At 45.0% G+C, this 19,564-nt stretch overlaps 1 protein-coding gene across 2 annotated transcripts; it reads right to left on the bottom strand.

The window, feature by feature from the left end:
• Positions 1-819: 819 nt before the first annotated feature.
• Positions 820-14,677, bottom strand: LOC133915815 (DNA repair protein recA homolog 1, chloroplastic). Of its 2 annotated transcripts, XM_062359145.1 has the most exons (13): positions 14,352-14,674; positions 4,716-4,807; positions 4,544-4,619; positions 4,303-4,365; positions 4,080-4,209; positions 3,272-3,357; positions 3,049-3,174; positions 2,862-2,966; positions 2,717-2,773; positions 2,568-2,630; positions 2,429-2,505; positions 1,627-1,699; positions 820-1,215 (listed from the first exon to the last, which is right to left on the bottom strand). In XM_062359145.1, the coding sequence occupies exons 1-13, from the start codon at positions 14,541-14,543 to the stop codon at positions 1,117-1,119; spliced, it is 1,239 nt and encodes a 412-aa protein (XP_062215129.1). In that variant the 5' UTR covers positions 14,544-14,674; the 3' UTR covers positions 820-1,116. The 2 variants fall into 2 exon arrangements, with proteins under 2 accessions (XP_062215129.1, XP_062215130.1); XM_062359146.1 differs by lacking the exon at positions 1,627-1,699 and having other exon boundaries at positions 14,352-14,677.
• Positions 14,678-19,564: the final 4,887 nt, after the last annotated feature.

Below are 19,564 nucleotides of genomic sequence, written 5' to 3'. Positions count from 1 at the left end.
TTGACTGCAGCACAATGTCACGGCCACACTCCTTCCTGTATTCCAGTGTCATGCTTGCAAGCTCATGCTCGTTTTTTTTTTTCTGGTTTTTATTAGGTGGGAGGGGACTAGGGGGAGACCAGTTTTCTTTTCGGTTTTTATTAGATAGATAACGGGAGAGGTTGGGAGGGGACAAGTACTGATCAACTCGTGATTTATATAATCGAGATTCAAAATTATTCATGTTACAAAATAATTTAAGTCTGCGTCTCCAATTGTCATCTTCGTTTTGTTACGAAGGTACCATAAAATGCCGGTCTCCATCAGCTGGTAGATAACGACCTTACAGGACTCTGCTCGTTTGTATTTGGGCATAGCATAATGCAGGTGCACTACAAAGGGATCTACTACCATTATCAAGTCAGAATTACAGCGAACTTAATTTTTCTTTTCCGTCTAACTATGCGGCGTCATATAATGTCGTAGGATTGCAACAATCCCCACAGTTATGATATATATTTTGCCATATCTCAGGGGCAATGGCATTCCTGCATTGACGGGGGAAAATCGGCTTTCCACTGTAAACACGGCAATGGTTCACAGAAAGACATGGACAGAGTGATTGCCTTAGGGTTTGGTAGCAAATGTTTCAGCCTTGTATGAAGAGGGGTAATAACACAGGGTGGGCTCTCAGGATTTCTAACAGCTCAACAAAAGATGCAACAAAAAAAGGGGTTAGATTATAGTTGATGGGTAACCACATATCAGTGTAAACGTTCTTTTGCTGACTAAACACAAATATGATCACAGGTCGCTCCAAATTGTTGAACAGTTGACAGATGTGCAAATAAACATTAGCTTCATTAATCGGAAATATCAGTCGCTTTGTCATTACACCAAATACCCCCACAAGTGAAATGGTTCACAATGGTGGTACCATGCCCGCTGTAACAGCAGATGGTTACTGATCAGTTAAACTCCCCTCCAACAGCGCGTAATACTGTAGATTGTTTGATCAGGATTAGCAAAGGACCACCTCTAGTCTTGATCTGTCCTCTCGCAGAGGGGCAAAAGCTCAGAATTCTGGTGCTGGACGGCTTAGCAGCTGTTCCTCGTCCGGACCTCATGTACTATCTATTACTCATCATACACTTGTTCATCTTCAGTAGATGATGACTGCCCAAAAGCTAGTAGGCTCATATGTCTGGTTCCTTCTGGTATCATAGCTCGAACCGCCTGCATGTGCATCAAGCATGTCTAAGGAAAAGGATATGGACAAAGGCACTAGTGTCCACAAGTACTCTAGAAAGAAAACTAATTGTTCATTAGATAATTTGTTTCTATACAAAGTAATTTTTCCAATGACCTGATCATATTGATATCAAGGAAACAATAAAAGTGGACTCAATTCTGGTGTTGAATCCAAAATGTCCTAATCAAAATACATGGCATGCCCAAATGGCACATAACAGATCGTGACTATGTGGAAGCTGATAAAGAACATATAAATGCTTGAGAGTGATCATATCATTAGATCAATATAACTGAAGCCTCTAGTTTGAAACTTTGAAGCAGTGAAAATTGTGAATTCAATACTTGTCAACTGTAGCAGACTCATGCAAACAGCTTAGGTATAATCCAGCAAACCTTTTCTATCTCACTACAGATGGTTGGACTCTCTCGGAGATATTGTAGTGCCTTTTCTCTGCCTTGGCCCAGTCTGAACAATTTTTAAGAAAAAAATAGCACATATCAAAGCTACAACTATACATGTAGATAATTTTTTATGGTAATACATGTGATAATTTCACTGTGACATCAATCTCCTACCTACTAACCAAGGAAAGCAACAGGTCAAATAGAATGATACTGACAAGGACAATGTCATTCACTCATTCCTTAGTTCGAAAGGAAGTTATGTAAGTAGGAAACTGTTGTATTAAAGAATGGCACCAATTTCCGAGTATACAGGTCCACAGTGTGAATTCTGATGCAGTATTATTGAAACAACTATTAAATGATGATATAAAAGTTCTCTATCTAATTACAGGAACAGATATACAACAGAAGCTTACTTCTTTTCTCTCTCAAAGGAAAAAATACTCACAACTGCATCGAATTTTTATATTTGTTGTAGATCCTTGAATTCAGAAAACTAACATGACAAGAAAATTCAGATCTTTTAGTTATCTTATGTCACTGTAAGCCGCAAGAAAACAATAACTGTACTCAAAAGACAAGGAATCCATATGGAGGTCTTTCCGAGGGTCTCATATAGTCAGCCCAAATACGTGAAGTTCACATGGAAATGGGACTGACGAAGATTACTTGTCCATGCAATATTACTTTCAAAACCAAATGACATGAAAAGATAGCTCTGATAAGAAATATATTTTTAACCCTAAAATATTCATTCAAGATGTAAACTCTTCTAAAGCTCCTGGCATACCTTATATCTTTGTAGCTGTACCATGAACCCTTCTTTGCAACCACTTCCATCAGCTCAGCACAATCAAGAAGACACCCCTGTGGGATATTTTGTTTAGCATAAGATACAATGATAAAAGCTCAAAAAAATATAAACTTACCAATTTACTAACACCCTCCCCAAAAATGATTTCAAATTCAGCTTGCTTGTAGGGCCGTGAGACCTTGCAAAGAAGAAAAAGGTATCATGCCTACTGTAGAAAGTAGCAATTATAATACAGAGCAAGAACTGGACATAATTTTGACATACTTTGCTCTTCTGCACTCTGACACGAACCTTCACACCAACGTCTTCATCTCCCTTGGCCTTAGAAAAAGAAATACAAATATAACAAACATTGCACGGCAAGTTGGCAACCTTTCTGGAAAGATGAAATTTACTTCATTGATCTTACAGATTTTATCTTTCCAATGGACCGTATCTCTAGGCGAACAGATGCAAAGAATTTCAAAGCTATCCCTCCACTAGTGACTTCAGGATTCCCATAGAATACTCCAATCTGCGGACATACCAAATTCATCAAATGACAGAATAAAATGGAAATGAACAATTAGCTGGAAGTCAATGTAACTGCATCACACCTTGTATCTTATTTGATTCAAGAACATAAGAGTACAGCCAGCCTTTGAGGCATTGCCCGACATCTTTCTCAATGCTTGACTCATTAGACGAGCTTGTAGACCCATCTGCTGCATCCCTATCTCACCCTGAAAAATAGATGGATTACATGGGCGATGCAATATTCCATATAGAACCAGAGCAAAAGAAAAACGGGAGAGGGAGGGAAGGGAAGGGAAGGGATACTTCAATTTCTGCACGTGGAGTGAGGGCTGACACTGAATCGATACAAATGAGATCTATTGCCCCAGATCTGCACATACGGTCCGCAACTGATATAAAGTAAGAATATATTAGCCAAAATTTCATGTAAACAAACATCCAGATCCACGGTAACTTTTAAGTCTAACAAATAAAACAAGAAGAAAGTCGTGCCGACAATACAAGCCCGCAAACAAAACAAAACAACACTGGATGTAGAGGCTTATACTTCTCGAAATCCAGTATGCAATATGTTTTTATTCGAGAACATATACCGATTGCTGACAAAATTTCAACACTATCAATTATTAGGATTCTGAAAGAGTACAGAATGATAAATTACTTGTGAATATAAAAGCATGTGTAGAACACAGATTTCTAATTTGGAGCTACATACCAACATGTATAAATATCTTTCAGAACTACAGGTACTTGAAGCACTGTACATATTCCAACTTTGACACAAATATTGGCATATACGCATATCAGAGTATAATCCCAAAATCTGTAGTTTTCAAATCTAAGTAGCAGTTCTGTGTCATTTCAGAATCAAAAAATAAATTCCATGGCCGAGATCTGCTAAAAAAATTCGTACAATCCTCGACTAAAACGGGGGGCTCGCGTTTTTTCTTAAAAAAAGGTCAAATAATTTCACTATCAAACCATCTCTGAAGGATTCTCCTATGACTCACATGTGGTCGTTTACAAGAGTTGTAGATTAATATTAAAGTAGAGGGAAGATGAATATTAGGTAAAAGAGGTACTGAGCCCACATATGCGCAAAATGTATTACTTTCTAGTGCCATCTCTCCGTTGTCAGGCTGGCAGACAATCAGGTTTTCAATATCTACCCCGAGAGCTTTTGAATAAGCTGGGTCAAAAGCATGCTCTGCATCGACAAGCATGGCATTTCCTCCTAGCTTCTGCATATTGGATGTTGAACGACTTTAATTATCATAATTTTTTAATGCAATTTCACAGAAAGTTGCCATACTGTAATATCACAAAACACAAACCTGTACTTCAGCAATTGCATGCAGAGCTAGTGTAGTCTTTCCACTGCTTTCTGGACCGTATACCTGCAAGTTTGTACAAGTCAAATCATTTAAAAACAGGTCAAAACCCAAACTACACAAGCAAGACCACCACAAATTTTTGCAGAGATCAATGCAAGTGCTGACCTGAACATGCCTAGATCAAAGCAAGAATTAACTATCTCGTGCTTATTGGTGCAGAAAGCATAAGATAAGAAATTACCTCCACTATTCTTCCTTTCGGAAGACCACCACCCAGAGCAAAATCTAGTGTTAGACAACCACTTGGAAATGTCTCACTGGCATGGAGACAGTAATAATTAGTATAGATAGCAATATAGAATGAATGCAATTGGTAATGGATTGATTGAAGGAATCAAGAACTAGAAACGTACACAAAAGCACCACCAGCACTGCCTAATCTTGTAACACTTCCTTTTCCAAAAGAATTGTTTATGTCATTCATTGCCGCATCAAGAGCTTTTTGCTGTAGATGAAATTGTAAATCAATATTTCTTACTGAGAAGCAAAGCAACAAATTAATGCATCACCATTCAAAAGGTAGAATACTATTTCACGCTATTAGACTACCTCTTTGGTTACCTCATGCATTCACATTATGGATTCACATTAGTCATACGTTCATATTAGTCATGCATTCACATTAGCCTCGGCAAGCTATATATATGTAACCACTTGTGACTTAGTCAATCAATGAAAGTGCATGTGATTATCACCGCTTACATGGTATCATTGGGTTTCATTCCTCAACATAGCCACTAAATCGCTTCAACCATGCCGCCCCAGGGGAGACCGATCGCCATGATCTACGCCGGGGGTTGCACATATCCTAGTGTAGGCGCGCCGGCGTTCCTCGTCGTCCGGTGCTCCATTAAAGCGACGTTCATCATGCTCTCCACCGCACTCCCCATGCCACCCTGCGCGACGCGGCACCACACCGGCATTCCTCGTCGTTCGATGCTCCTCCATCGGAGCAGCGTCCATCGTGCTCTCCACCGCACATCTCACGCTCCCGCGCCGGCATTCCTCGTTGTCCGGTGCTCCTCCAACAGGGCAGCATCCGTCGTGCTCTCCACCTTGCGCCCCACGCCCTCAGTCGCCCACCACGACCCTACGTCGGTGTTCCTCATCGTCCGATGCTCCACCGCCGAGGCGGTGTCCGCTGTGCTATCCGCCCCCCTCCCCAAGAGATCAATCCTCATGATCTCTGTCGGGGGCTGCATATCCCCTAGTGTAGGGGTTGTGTCGCTAATCCTTCAGATTGGTGCACAATAGGCTTATCCGGCGTTTTTCTTTTCAGTTTTCCGATCATAGATCGGTTTACATCGACCCCTCCAGCTGCCATTGTGCTACCTCTCTTGGCGCAGTGCCGTTGCCCGTCGCCGGCTCTGGCCACCGCGTGTTGTTTTGGCTTTCTCCCTTTCGTCGCTTCGTGCACTGCAACCACCGTCGAACCCTTATCTGTTGCTGCTTTTGTAACCACAACTATGCCTTCAGTGTTGTCGTCTATTTATTTGCATGCATGCATGTGTTTTTTCTTTTTCTCCTCACCCGAGCTTTGTCTGCTCAGGCCACCACGTGCTGTTTCAACTTTCTCCCTCTTGCCGCTTCGCACACTGCAACCACCGTCGAGCCCTTCTCTGCTGCTGATTTTGCACCCTTCCAGACATTGTTTGATTGCATGTGATGGTCCCTTCACTCCACACACTTGGTTCTGGCAACACCGATGCGTGCCTTCATCCCCGACGTACACCTGGTTCTGGCAAAACCGGTGTGACGTCATTGACGTTTTCGACTACATCGTAGTACGCCAACATTTTCACCAAAGGATTGCCTACTTCTATCTTCACTGATTTCAAATCTAGCATGAATGTTTGTGTCGGTAACGCTTAGACTACAGGGGGTGTTAGACTGCCCCTTTGGTTAGCTCACGTATTCACATTATGGATTCACATTAGTCATGCGTACCCATTAGTCATGCATTTACATATATATGTAACCTCTTATAACTTATAAACAATCAAAGAAAGTGCGTGTGATTATCTCCGCTTACACATGCAAAAAATGCATCCGTTAAAAACAAAGGGTAAAGTCGTATGAGATGTCTAAATGCCTTTTCTCGAATACGCAGGAGATCCACATATCATTGCATTAAGAAAAAGAAAGGTCAAAATAACCAAGTTAACCCGGTTTATAAGGGAAACCAAGCCCGAAAACCTCACAATGGCACGGTTTGAAGAAACCGGCAAACAACCCCAACACGACAATACAACTCCAACTCGAAACAGACCACTATACCAAAAGGTACAACCCAACAGATAGCAGCTCCAACCCAACTCAACTCGCGCGCTAACCAGCCAGACAACCATGTCCCTCACAACTTGATCAGCGGGGCTCCCACACTGCATCTCCCTCACTCGGCCGGCGGAGCCTTACTCCCACACCACACCTCTCTGACACACAGGCCGACAGCACGTCGCTTCGGAGGAGCGCGCATCAAACCAAGTCGCTGTCATAAAGCACCAATCTAGTAAGAAGAGTAGTTGCGGACCGAGGATGTAGGGGCAACACCTACAAAGAAACAGGCAGACACCGAAGAGCGCGGTGACCATCCGAGACGACGCCTTCGGGAAGGGAGCGATGATGACGCCGCCGTAGCTCAACTGGAGAACCGGTCAAGGTTTTCACCCAAAGTAGCCACGAGGGAGTAGTCGCTCCAGTGACGCCTTAAGGAAGGAAATGACACCCCAAGGACGCCAACGTCACCGGCACCAGCACGCAGCCGGGCAAGGCTTTCGCCCATAACTCCTCCGCCCCCAAGTCCGCGCAGAGCGGCACAAGTCGAGCAAGGCTAGTCCAGCCCGACAAGGCAGCAGACGAGCCGCAACAACCTCACAACTCCCCGGAGCCGAAAACGCCCGCAAAGGAGGGGAGAAGCCGAGGGCTGCCCAAGCAGAGGGAGTGGGTAGGGGGAGGGATGAGCGATGCAGCCATTGCCGCACGGCCGGCACTGCACCGGCAACGTAGCAACGCAGCAGGGCCAGCGCCGGCGACACGCAGCCGCCGCCGAGCCGCCGAGGAGGCCGACCTAGCCGCCGAACGCCATGGACCCCGCAACGCCGAGATGAAGGGTGAGCGTGTCCAGTAGGAGGCAACAAAAGAAGCTGTCGTCGACGTCGCCCACCCCATGGCACCTCGGGTAGGCTGGTAGTGCACGTGCCCATAGTGCCGACGAGGTTAGATGGCCGACGCCACTGAAGAGCAGCCCGTCGTCATTGCGAGACTGCCTGGGGAACAAAGCTACAGGCAGGACCACCAACACGGCGGCGCCCCGGAGCCCCTCCCCCCCCCCCCTTCACCCGCCACAAAGCCCCCCCCCCCCCGACCAAGTAGGACCAGCAGTGCCCGAATCGAAGCTCAAAGGGCAGATCCGACCCTAAGAGGCAAGGATCCGACCAGCCGGAAACGAGGACGTCAGGAGTAGACGCGACAGAAGGCTGGCTGTGGGGGGAAGGAAAGAAAAAAGGGGTGAAAGAAACACAACCACAACGGCCCGGCTTCGAACCCGTCGTTGGTCGCCACCGCCAGCGTCCGCACGTCGACGACCAGATCTAGCCTTGTTCTCGGGCGCTGGCGGAGGGAGGAGTCGCCCACCCCCTCCTCACCCCCCCCCCCCCAAGTCGCTAGACAGGGGCGATGCAGGGGTCTCTAAACTAGAAGGCTTCATGTCTAAATGTCTTTACAATTCAAGCTAGGTAAGATAAATAATGCTCTCTAACTTAACATATGTACTCGAGAAAAGCATAAACGTAACATCCAAACAAAAGCAAATCATTCGACAACAACACAGAATGCACTATATCTGACTACGGTACTGCTTGATCTTTAAAATTTTCAATTTAAGTAGATTGCAGCAGAGAGTTGCCTTATTGGAGATAACGAATAGTCCCTCCTCCGGTCACAGATACTTGACATTTTGGAGAATGTTCGGTCAAACTTTTAAAATTTTGACTATCAATAACTTTTGAAATATTTAGTTTGGAAACATAAAAATCATGTGTAGATTTGTCTTGAAAATACTTTCATAATATCATAAATGATTGGAATTTAGAAATATAGGCTAATAGAAAATAGTGGTCAAAAATACATAATGGAAATCGTGTCATGTCCAAAATGTAAAAAATGATACCGGGGGGAGTAGTGTTCTTCCAGACCAAAATCAAACCCTCCGGGTTGCCATCTATGATATTTGCTACTATCATAAACCACGTCTCAATTGATTCACGTTATCTCATCACGGCTACAGAAGGTCTGTGACTAGCAATACTACAACAAGTGATGTGATCCATTTTGACGACACGGTGGTGGATAGACTCGGAGAAAAATGTGGGGCGTACAGGGTGAATAAATACATATATTCCTCTGTGTAATATCCACATACTGTAAGGGGTTCCTTGCATACTGTCGCATGTACAGGTGTAAATATACTGGCTCATGGTCTCCAGATAATACAAGTTGCTATTTCTAACATGGTATATGAAGCCAAAATTAGGGTTAGGGTCCCTCTTCTCCTTGCACGCATATACTCCTTCTGACTACTGTTCATCTATAGTAATTCATTCATCCTCTTTTGCCCTTGCCCCTGCCGCCTCCCTTGGGATCCGTTTGGCCCAGCGCTGTTGATCTCTTCAATCTTCTATGTCCACCGCTCGCCCCCCTTCGTCATCACGCCACCTACATTGCTGACTCCGTGCCGCCCGTGTTCGATCTGCGATGGTGGTATGCTGTAGTGCGCACCCACGGTGGCCCGATCCGAGCTGCCCGCCCCTAATACGCACCAATCCATCCAGACCGCGGCCCTGGTCGAATCTGTCCGAGCCACGCCACCCTGGTTCCACCACTAGCAGCTCGCACCCGCCACCGCGCCGCCCAACCTCCCGGCGCCGCCTGCCCCCGCCAGATCCGGCTCGCCGATGCCACACCGCCCGGATTCAGACTGCCCCACGCCCAGCTAACGCCCGCCCGGCCTGGTCTGCGCTTACCAGCCGGATCTCCCGTCCACCGGATCAAGTTTGCGTCGACTCACCTTGGCGGCATGACCTGATCCAGTGCTCTGCTCAGTTAGTTGTGTAGTGACTCTGATCGTGAGTAGTAAAAAAAAAATTGCAGCAGTCGCCGCTTCTTTTGCGCTCTTGCCGTTGACCGTCGCTTCTCTCTTGCGCTATCGCCGTCGTTTGTCACTTCATCAGGATGGCGTCGAGCACCGTTTCAGTTCCTCGGTGCTCGGTGATTTTTTATGGTGCCAACTACAGGGACTTCGCTCAGCATATGCACGTTCACATGCGCAGCCTTTGTCTTTGGGGTGTTCTTTATGGCGAGATTCCTTGTCTGCCTTCCCTCGAGCTTTCAACGGAGTCCGTGCAACCATCTATCGAAAAAGGAGATAAAACAGCTATTGACATCGTCACTGCTGCCTATGAGAAGGTTGTATCCACCTATTAGGAAGCTTTGGAGCAGTATCCTAATCAGTTGTCTACTGAGCTCAGTGGATGGATGATGATGCTTGTGCCACATCTATTCTGATTGCTAGTGTGGAGCACAGATTTTCTTCTAAGATTATTGAGCTCTCTACTGCCTTTCAGATATGGACTCATCTTCGTCAGACCTATGAGTCATCCGGGGATGCTCTCTATCTGTTTGTTGTTCGCCAGGAGCAATCTCTTTAGCAGGGTTATGCCACAGTTGATGTGTTTTATACTTAGAAGTTGGACTCTCTTTGTGTTGTTGGTTGCCACTCTTGTCAGTGCTGCTTAGGTCTGTGTGTTGAACGAGATTTTTGACGCCTCTATGAGTTCCTGACTCACCTTCGTTCGGAGTTTGAGAAGCGTCAGGCTTAGCTGCTTGCACGACATCCTCGTGTCACGCTTGTGAAGGATCTTACGGAGTTGCGCTCAGAGGGGACTCATATGCGTGGTTCTGGACTGTTGCCACTTCGTTTAGTGTTGGCTGCTCATCTACTTGTTGCGCCTAAATCTTCGTCTAAACCATTGTTTGCTCATCGTAAGACTCCTTCGCCTTCTGCGGCCTGTTCAAGTGGTGGTGGTCGCCCTCGCCGCACCTACTGCAACGAGGGCCATGTTGAGGCGAACTGCTACCGAAAGAAGCATCTTCGACGTTCTTTTGGTGCTTCTACCTCGGCTACCTCTTCGACTAACACTCAGCAAGAGATTGTAACGCTCCTTCGTTGTCTGGTTGCTACCTCTGGCTCTGCATTGACAGTTCTACTAGCTCTACTACTCTCTCTTCTGTTACTAAGAGACAACATTCTACTCAGTCACGTACTTCTCATTGGATTCTTGACTCAGGAGCATCTTTTCATATAACTTATGATTCTTTCAGCCTATCTTCGCTTCATCCTCTTGTTTCTCCTATTAATGGCATTACCACTTATGGTACTTCTCTTTCTGTTGTTGGTTGGGGCACTCTTAGCACTTCTTCTTTTAGCGTTCCTTCTGTTGCTCATGTTCCCCAACTCGCCATGCAACTCATATCAGCTAGTCAGCTTATTGACCATGGTTGTCGTGATATCCTAGATTCTAACTTTTTATTGTGTTCAGAATCGTCGCACGGGTGCTCTGGTTGGTACTGGCCCTCAGCGCCATGATTCCTAACGTCTATAGGAGTTTAACTAGCTTTATCGTCCTTCCGCTGCCACCAGTCTTTCTGCTTCCTTGACTACTGGCTCCTTCCAGCAGTGGCATCATCGTCTTGATCATGTTTATGGATCACATCTATTTTCATTTGTTCGTCGGTCTTTTAGTTATGGGTCATGTTTATGGATCACGTCTATTTGATCATGTTTATGGATCTCGGCTACCTCTTCTATTTTCATGTTTATGGATCATGTTTAGGGTCTGTCTTAGGAGATGTGTCCTTAGATTATTAGAGTTGTAAGCTTGGTAAACAGATTCGGCTTTTTTATCCTCATAATGAGTCGGTGTCTTAACGTCCTTTTGATATTGTTCACTCAGATATATGGGGTTCGGCTCCCTTCATTTCGAAAGGAGGTCAGAGGTCATAGCTACTATATTATCTTTATAGATGATTTCTCTCGTCAAACATGGATTTATTTCATGTCTTCTCGTAGTGAGATGGTATCTATATGTAAGTGTTTTGCCATTATGATTCAAATTCAGTTTGGCACTCCTATATTATTCATGTTTTTCGTGTTGACTCTGCTAGCAAATTTCTTTTTGGGCATCTTCGTTCCTTTCTTGCTGGATAGAGTACGTTGTCTCAATTCTCCTGTCATGGAGCTCATGCTGATGAGCCATCTACTTCCGGTGATCAGTTCCTCCATGTTCTACTCACTATTCTCTTCGTGATTGTCATTTGATTCGTCCTTCTGATCGCTTTGGTTTTGCTGGTGTTGTTCATGCAGAGCCGTCTTCTTATCGTGATGTTGTCATCATCAGGAATGGCAGCATGCAATGGCAGAGGAGCTTGCTGCTCTTAAACGCATCGGCACATGGGATCTTGTTCCTATTCCTCCACATGTTGGTCCCATCACATACAAGTGAGTCTATAAGGTTAAGACTCGCTCTGATGGTTCTTTTTTAGCACTACAAGGCTTGTCTTGTCGCCCGTTGTTTTCAGCAGGAGCATGGTCGTGACTATGATGAGACTTTTGCTCCGATGGCCCAAATGACCACAGTGCGCACTCTTCTTGCTATTGCTTCTGTGCGTCAGTGGTCTATCTCCTAACTTAATGTCAAGAATGCCTTTCTTAATGGTGAGTTACGTGATGAGGTCTACATGCACTCACCGTCAGGGTATTCTGTTCCTTAGAGTATGGTTTGTCGTCCCCGTCACTCTCTCTATAGCCTTAAGCAAGCCCCTCAAACCTAGTTTGAGCGTTTTTCTTCTATAGTCATTGCCGCTGGTTTTTGTTGCTAGTGCTCATGATCCTGCCCCTTTGTTCACACTTCCTCTCATAGTCGAACTCTTCTTCTCTTGTATATTGATGACATGGTCATTACAGGAGATGATTCTGAGTATATTGTCTTTGTGAAGGCTTGTCTCAATGAGCAATTTCTTATGTCCAATCTTGGTCCTCTTCGCTACTTTCTTGAGGCTGAGATTTCTTCTACTTTTGAGGGTTTCTTTATGTTCCAAGAAATGTATATTCAGGATCTTCTTCATCGTACTTCTCTCACTAATGATCGCATTGTTGAGACTCCCATGGAGCTTAATCTTCAGCTTCATTCCACTGATGGTGAGCCTCTTATCATCTAGTAGGGAGTCTTGTTTACTTTGGTGTCACTCGTCCTGACATTTCTCATGCAGTGCACATCCTTAGTCAGTTCGTTTCCGCTCCCACTCAGAGTAGGGAGTCTTGTTTACTTTGGTGTCACTCGTCCTGACATTTCTCATGCAGTGCACATCCTTAGTCAGTTCGTTTCCGCTCCCACTCAGCTCTATGTGTTTTGTGGGACTATCTCTCGTCGTCTCTTCTTTTCACACTCCAACTGTTTATAGCTTCGTGCTTATTCTGATGCTACTTGGGCTAATGATCCTTTTTATTGCCGGTATATTTTTGCCTACTATGTTTTTCTTGGTGTTTCTCTTATTGCTTGGAAAACTAAAAAGCAAACTGCGGTTTCTCGTTCTAGTGCAGAGGCTGAGTTGCGAGTCATGGCATTGTTAGCAGCGGAGCTCAGTTGGTTATAGTGGTTACTTGAGGATTTTGGTGTTTCTTCTCTTGCACCTACTCCTCTTTACTCAGATAGTACAGGTGCTATCAGTATTGCTCAAGATCCAATGAAGCTTGAGCTCACCAAGCATATTGGTGTTAATACTTTTTACACATAGACACCGGTACAGGATAATGTGATTGCTCTTCAGTATATTCCTTCGGAGCTTCAGTTGGCTGATTTCTTCACGAAAGCACAGAGTACAGCTCAACACAGGTCCTATCTCTTCAAACTCAGTGTGGTTGATCCCCATGAGTTTGAGAGGATGTTAGATATATATATTCCTCTGTGTAATATCTCTAGACTATAAGGGGTTTCTTGCATATTGTTATCTGTATATGTGTATATATACAGATCCAGATCTTCTAGGAAATACAAGTTGCTATTCCTAGCAATGTGAACTTAGCTTCTTCTACTCCAATGCTCAACATCTCTTGTGGGAGTCTCGTAATAAAATCCAAAGGTAAACCACGCTCCATCTTTGTAAGCTCATAGATGTTTGGGTTGTGTCATAGAAAAGCAAGGAAATATTTAGAAAGCCTGTATAGTGTATTGGTAGGCAAGGTAAGCAGTGGCTAATCATGACTTTTTCTGGACTGCTGGATAGCATTAATACAACAAAATGATGGTAGGACTCAGTTCTGTTCCCAATCACACTGTGAATGCTCTTACATGCCTGTCGCCGTTTGAAATTTTTAAAGTTCAGATCTCACAATTATTGTTAGCTCAATTGGTCAAGCTAATTAGCATTGATGCACCAACTAATCAGATAGACCACTAGGGTACCAATCAAATGTCTAACGACAAGACAAGCCTTTCCCTGATGCAAGCTTGGAAGCAAGTACAATCAGGGGAAAGCTTGCCTATCCACTGATTCACTTCACATTGATACGACCACAAAGCGCACATATTATTCAATGCCTCTTGAGTTAAATGACACAGATACACGAATCAGCAAAAGATGCACACTTCAGCTAGCGCAATGCCACTTCGCAAGCCATGTGTTCCACACAATGCCAAACCGAGGAACACGAAGGCGAACAAACCCTACAGTATGCCGAAGCTTGCATTTTGCCTTTTCCCACTGCCACGCTGCGCTCTGGTACCTCGAAATCATGCGTCCGTCACCGCGGAAGCCATACAGAGCCGTTCTTGCGGAGCGCACATCACTTGTTCGACCAAATGCCAGAAAGAGAGAAGGAAGAAGAAAGAGAAAGACAAGGAGAACAAGAGCGAACAAAGCGGGGAGCTTCTTACGCGGTCGATGAGGCGAGGGTCATCCTCTCCGGAGAGCGCGCCGTTCCCGCCACCGGCGACGAACTCGCAGCGCAGCCGCCGGGCGCGCCCAGTGAGGCCGCGTGCCGAGGCGCGCAGCGCGGGGGGTATCCGGCGACTACGGTTTGGAATAGCGGGAGCGAAACGGGAGACAGAGATAGCTGCGGCGGCCATTGGTGGCGTGCGTGGCTCCGCTCCGAGCTCGGCGGCAGGCAGCGCTCGGTGTGTCTGCGAGGGAGAGTGGAAGGGGAAGCGCCGACGGGAGAAGCAATGTTAGAAGGGGAGAGCGGCGGTCGATCGCTTCGCGTCGAGATTCGTGCAATGGTCGAATGGGATCATTACGCGATTGTGATATTTCGTGGATGTGACTTCGTGATGGGTTCTCGACCATACATAATGCAATATCAACTCAGACTAAATGGTCTCATACATAAGCCACCATGTCATGTTAGAAGGACTTAGGGGGGTAATTGGCACATAAGAAGATATGTGAATGTTAGACCGGCAAAAAAAAAAACAAGTTGCATATAGGTTTTTGAAAATCTCCTATAGTTGTAGGTGGATTTTTATAATTTTTCTTTAAATATATGATAACAAAAATAGAATAAAAATGATCTCTAGGGATCGTGTCAATATCCAAAAGGACACTTTAATGACCAAAGGAAGTAATATTATTGGAGAAATATGAAAATTCCTCCTCTTTATTTTGCCAGTTTTGGGCTAGGGTTTCTTAGCCGCTAGTTGAGTCTTCTTCGGTAGATTACCCGGCTATCTTTTTGTACATGTCTTAGGGAAAAATAGCTAAAGTTGGCTGTATATATTTCTTTTCTTTTTTAAAAAATAATGTGTTGTTTTGTCCTCTTGTTTGAGTCCTTGATCAATAAACTAAAATAGACAATACTGCAACAGAATAGGTCATCTATATCGCCCCATTAGTGTCGGTTCGTAACATTCTGAGCTCGATCAATGATCGAGCTTGGTTAAACCGGCATTGATACTCATTATCAGTGTCAGTTATAGTTACCAACTGGTACTGATACTTCAGTACCGGTTCGTAAACATGGACCGACATTGATAACTTTTTATCAGTGTTTGTTCGTTAGTAGGACTGGCAGTGAAAGTTGGACCCAAAATTTTACAGAGGTAAAATGAATGTCTCTAGTGTCCGTGTATAGCATAGCTTAGCCTTATCCCCTCACTCCTCACCCGATGGAGCTCTCAGTCTTATCTCTCGATCTCAATCTCTCTCGATGAAGCCCGATGGTCACCAACCTCCACAAGTACCATGGGTAAGTTCCTTAGGCTTTCCTCGGTAAGAATGCGTGAATTGGTGGGTTGATTTTGAGTTTGGAGGTAAGTTTGCAGAGCTCTCGAATTCTTGAGCTTTAGAGAAAAAGAGATGATTCGGATGAGTTTTATGTTAGGAATCATATTGCTAGGTTGGTGAGTGAGTTCTAGACTCTATGAACTATCTCAAACATATTTCCCTTTGATTTGGAGAGGTTTGCAAATCAAATCGGCCAAATTTTCCCTCTTGAAGCAACCTCTATTGACAACTCAAATAGTTCGGGTAGCCCAGTGAAAACCCCGCTGAATTGTGTTAAAAAATCGTTAGGGTTTAGGGTGCAAGTTGAGTCTAGAAGCCTTTGTATAGTGTATAAGTATGTTTGTGTAGGATAGATTTAACATGTGGGTCGAGAAGTGCAAACCTGCCTAACCCGGATAGTCCGAGCTAAACCTGGTGGGTTTGGGTTAATTCGATTTAGATTTAGCAGAGAATCTCCGTCCTGAGTACAACCCGGAGGTTCTAGGAACCTAGAGGTTCCGAGTTCAACCCAGAGTCTCCGGTCTCTTATTACATTTTCGAAGTCGTTTAGATTACAAAGTTTACTATTATTTCGTATGTCTTGCAATTTTAGTTTGTTGTTATGCATATTGTAGCATACATTGTTACACCTTATTCATGCTCATCATTGCATGCGTTTTTCTTTAGTGAACAAGGATCCGGAGCGTGACGTGGGTGTGGTTGAAGGTGACGCCGAGCCACATGAGTTCTTTGAATTCTATGTGGGTAGCATTGGATAGCCACTTAAGCAGCAAGACAAGCATCTAAGCACGTTTCTCCTATTAATTTAGATCATATGTGTCTAATATAATAAAATATGCTTTATGTATGTTATGCATGTTGTTGAGTCGATGTCGGGTCTTGTGTGGGTAGAATATATGTTGATGCATTACACCCTGTTTTGAGTTATTGGTGATCCATCACCTTGTAACTGGGGTTTAACTTGATAATGATCTAGTCTAAAAGTTAACCAAAATGCTTAGCCATGCATAAATTCTTTGATAGAAGTCGAGCTGTGATTCAACCCCGTTCGCAAGCTATAGACTTTAATTACTGTCACATTGATACCAATGTTGGCTTGATGGTGTTGGTTGGTTGAGTAGTGAGGATGAGTCGAGATGTGAGCCGTGTTAGGGGTGTTTCTCCTGCTCCAATGTGGAGTTCTCCGAGGTAGGTTGGGAGAGGAACCCGGATACTATAGACCGCTTACGTCGCTTAAGCATCGATAGTTGTTACAGTTGGCTCTATCACCTACCATACTTACCACATACCGATCTAATGGTAAGATAAGCCGAATACCTCTGTAGCTGTGATCATTTGAGATTGCACATCGATGGTGTGAGCGGGCAGGCTTGTAAGAGACATTTGAGGTTGCTCCGAGAGTTAACCTAAGTGGGCTCTGTATCGAGCGATGCCTGATTCAAATGGTTATGGGTTATTGGGAAAGGTTGACACGAGTACCCTCTTGGGTGGACCTGTGTGGTGACTCAAGCCGTATGATCCTTAAGTCTTGTGGGTAAAGTTGTACCCCTACAGGGTGTAAAAATATTTCAAAATGTCACGCTCTCAATCATGAGCATTGTCGGTGGATGAACACCGTAAGCGGGGATCCTGAGGTACCCCCTTTGTGATTCGGTCAGGGGGCTGATTCTGGATCTACCTCGTACGTGGGGTTAATGCGTGTGTATGGGACTTAGGCGGGACGAATGATCGTCGGCTCGTTGGAGTAAATGCACCAAGGATTTAGACAGGTTCAGGTCGCGCGGAGGCGTAATACCCTACTCCTGTGTGTCTCTGTGTTATTAATGTTCTTGGAATGCCTTTTTCTCGAAACTGTGTTACAAGGTTTTTGTTCTCTTGTTAGCTTGTTCGCTTCAATTTCCGTTTCCGGTCCCTTTCTACGAAGCGCTCCCCCCCCCCTTTATTCTACCAGGGGGAAGCCCTCCAGGGCATGCCCAGAACGAGGTCACAAGTTCCCGTAAACAATAAATGGAAAACAACCATCATAGGTCTACAGTTTGATGTTACAAGGGGTTAAAAATGCGCCCCTCGGACGGTCCTGCCGATCTTTACGCCCCAACTTTAGCAGGTGCAAGGGGGCCCACCGGCCAGCTACTGAGTATCCTCTTATGCTTGTTCAGTCAGAGTAGGTCTGACACGGTCTGAGGAAACGGGGTGATAGGCGATACGCCTCGAGCCCATCGAAGATATCTTCAAGCCGTCTTTCTTTATGGGCCCCACGAGGGGACATGCGTCGAGACCCGTCGCATTAATTGTTCCCACGCCTTCTTGCCAAGCGGCGGCAGGGACTGACGTACTCAGTGCGACAGGCGTGGGGGGAAGTGGTTGGATATGACCGATCACGCTCCCCCTTAAATGCAGCATCGGGCCTCCCACCGATTGAAACCTCATCGTGGAGTCCTTGCGGGGTCCACCGGCAGCTGGCTTCTCGGGTCCTCGCGGAACTCTGGGTGCTCGGGGATCAACTGTACTTGGCTCCAAGCACTACCTCCTGGACCTGGCTCTTCTCGGGTCCTCGGGGAACTCTGGGTGCTCGGGGACCAACTGTTCTTGGCCCCGAGCACCACCTCCCGGACCTGGCTCTTCTCGGGTCAACCAACTGTTCTTGGCTCCGAGCACCCCCTCCGGACCTGGCTTTTCCTGGGCCCTCGGGGAGATGATCCCCGAGGGAGGGCGCCATGTGGCACTGCGCTGTCCTGGCCTCAGGACTCGGGAACCCCCAGTTCCCATATCACCGACAAGCATGCTTTTGTCCATTTGCAGCAGTTGTAGAGTTTCGAGTTTGGTTTGAGGTGGTTGTTGGGTTGAGATGGTTCCTTACAGATGTTATTACCATGGTTCCTTTTACATATATGTTCAATTGATGGTTATGGGTTAGATAGTTGTCAAGTTCTTAAGCTTTTAAGCAAAAAGAGGGGATTCAGATGAGTTTTGGGTTAGTAATCGTGTTGCTAGGTTGGTCAGTGAGTTCTAGACTCTATGAACTATCTCAAACATGTTTTCCTTTCGTTTGGAGAGGCTCATAAATCAAATCGGTCGACTTTTCCCCCTCGAAGCAACCTCTCTGGACAACCTGAATAGTCTAGGTAGAACCCGAATAGTCCGGATAGCTCAATGAAAACCCTGATGAATTGTGCTAAAAAATCATTAGGGTTTAGGGTGCAAGTTAAGTCTAGAACCCTTTTGTGTGGTGTATATGTATGTTTATGTATGATAAATTTAACATACGAGTCGAATTGGCCAAGAAAGATCATCAAGAAGTGCAAGTCTGCCTAATCCGGATAGTTTGGGTTAAATCTGGAGGGTTTGGGTTAATTCGATTTAAATTTAGCAGAGAATCCCCGTCCGGAGTACAACCCGTAGGTTCCGAGTTTAAACCTAGAGTCTCCGACCTCCTGTTAGATTTCTGAAGTCGTTTAGATCGTAAATTTTGCTATTATTTCGCATGTCTTGTACTTTTAGTTTGTTGTTATGCATATTGTAGCATATATTGTTGCACCTCATTCATAATCATCATTGCATGTGTTCTTCTTTAGTGAATGAGGATCCTGAGTGTGACGTGGGTGTGGTTGAAGTTGACACTGAGCCACACGGATTCTATAAATTTGGTATGGGTAGCATTAGGCAGCCGCTTGAGCAGAAAGACAAGCATCTAAGTATGTTTCTCCCATTAATTTGAATAATATGTGTCTAATATGATAAAATATGTTTTATGTATGTTATGCATGTTGTCGAGTTGATGTCGGGTCTTATATGGGTAGAACTTATATTGATACATTACACCTCGTCTTGAGTTATTGGTGATCCATCTCCTTGTAACCAGGGTTTA

This window comes from Phragmites australis, chromosome 4 (assembly GCF_958298935.1).
Source record: "Phragmites australis chromosome 4, lpPhrAust1.1, whole genome shotgun sequence".
Classification (NCBI taxonomy): Eukaryota; Viridiplantae; Streptophyta; class Magnoliopsida; order Poales; family Poaceae; genus Phragmites; species Phragmites australis.
This window is presented reverse-complemented; position numbering and strand designations above follow the sequence as displayed.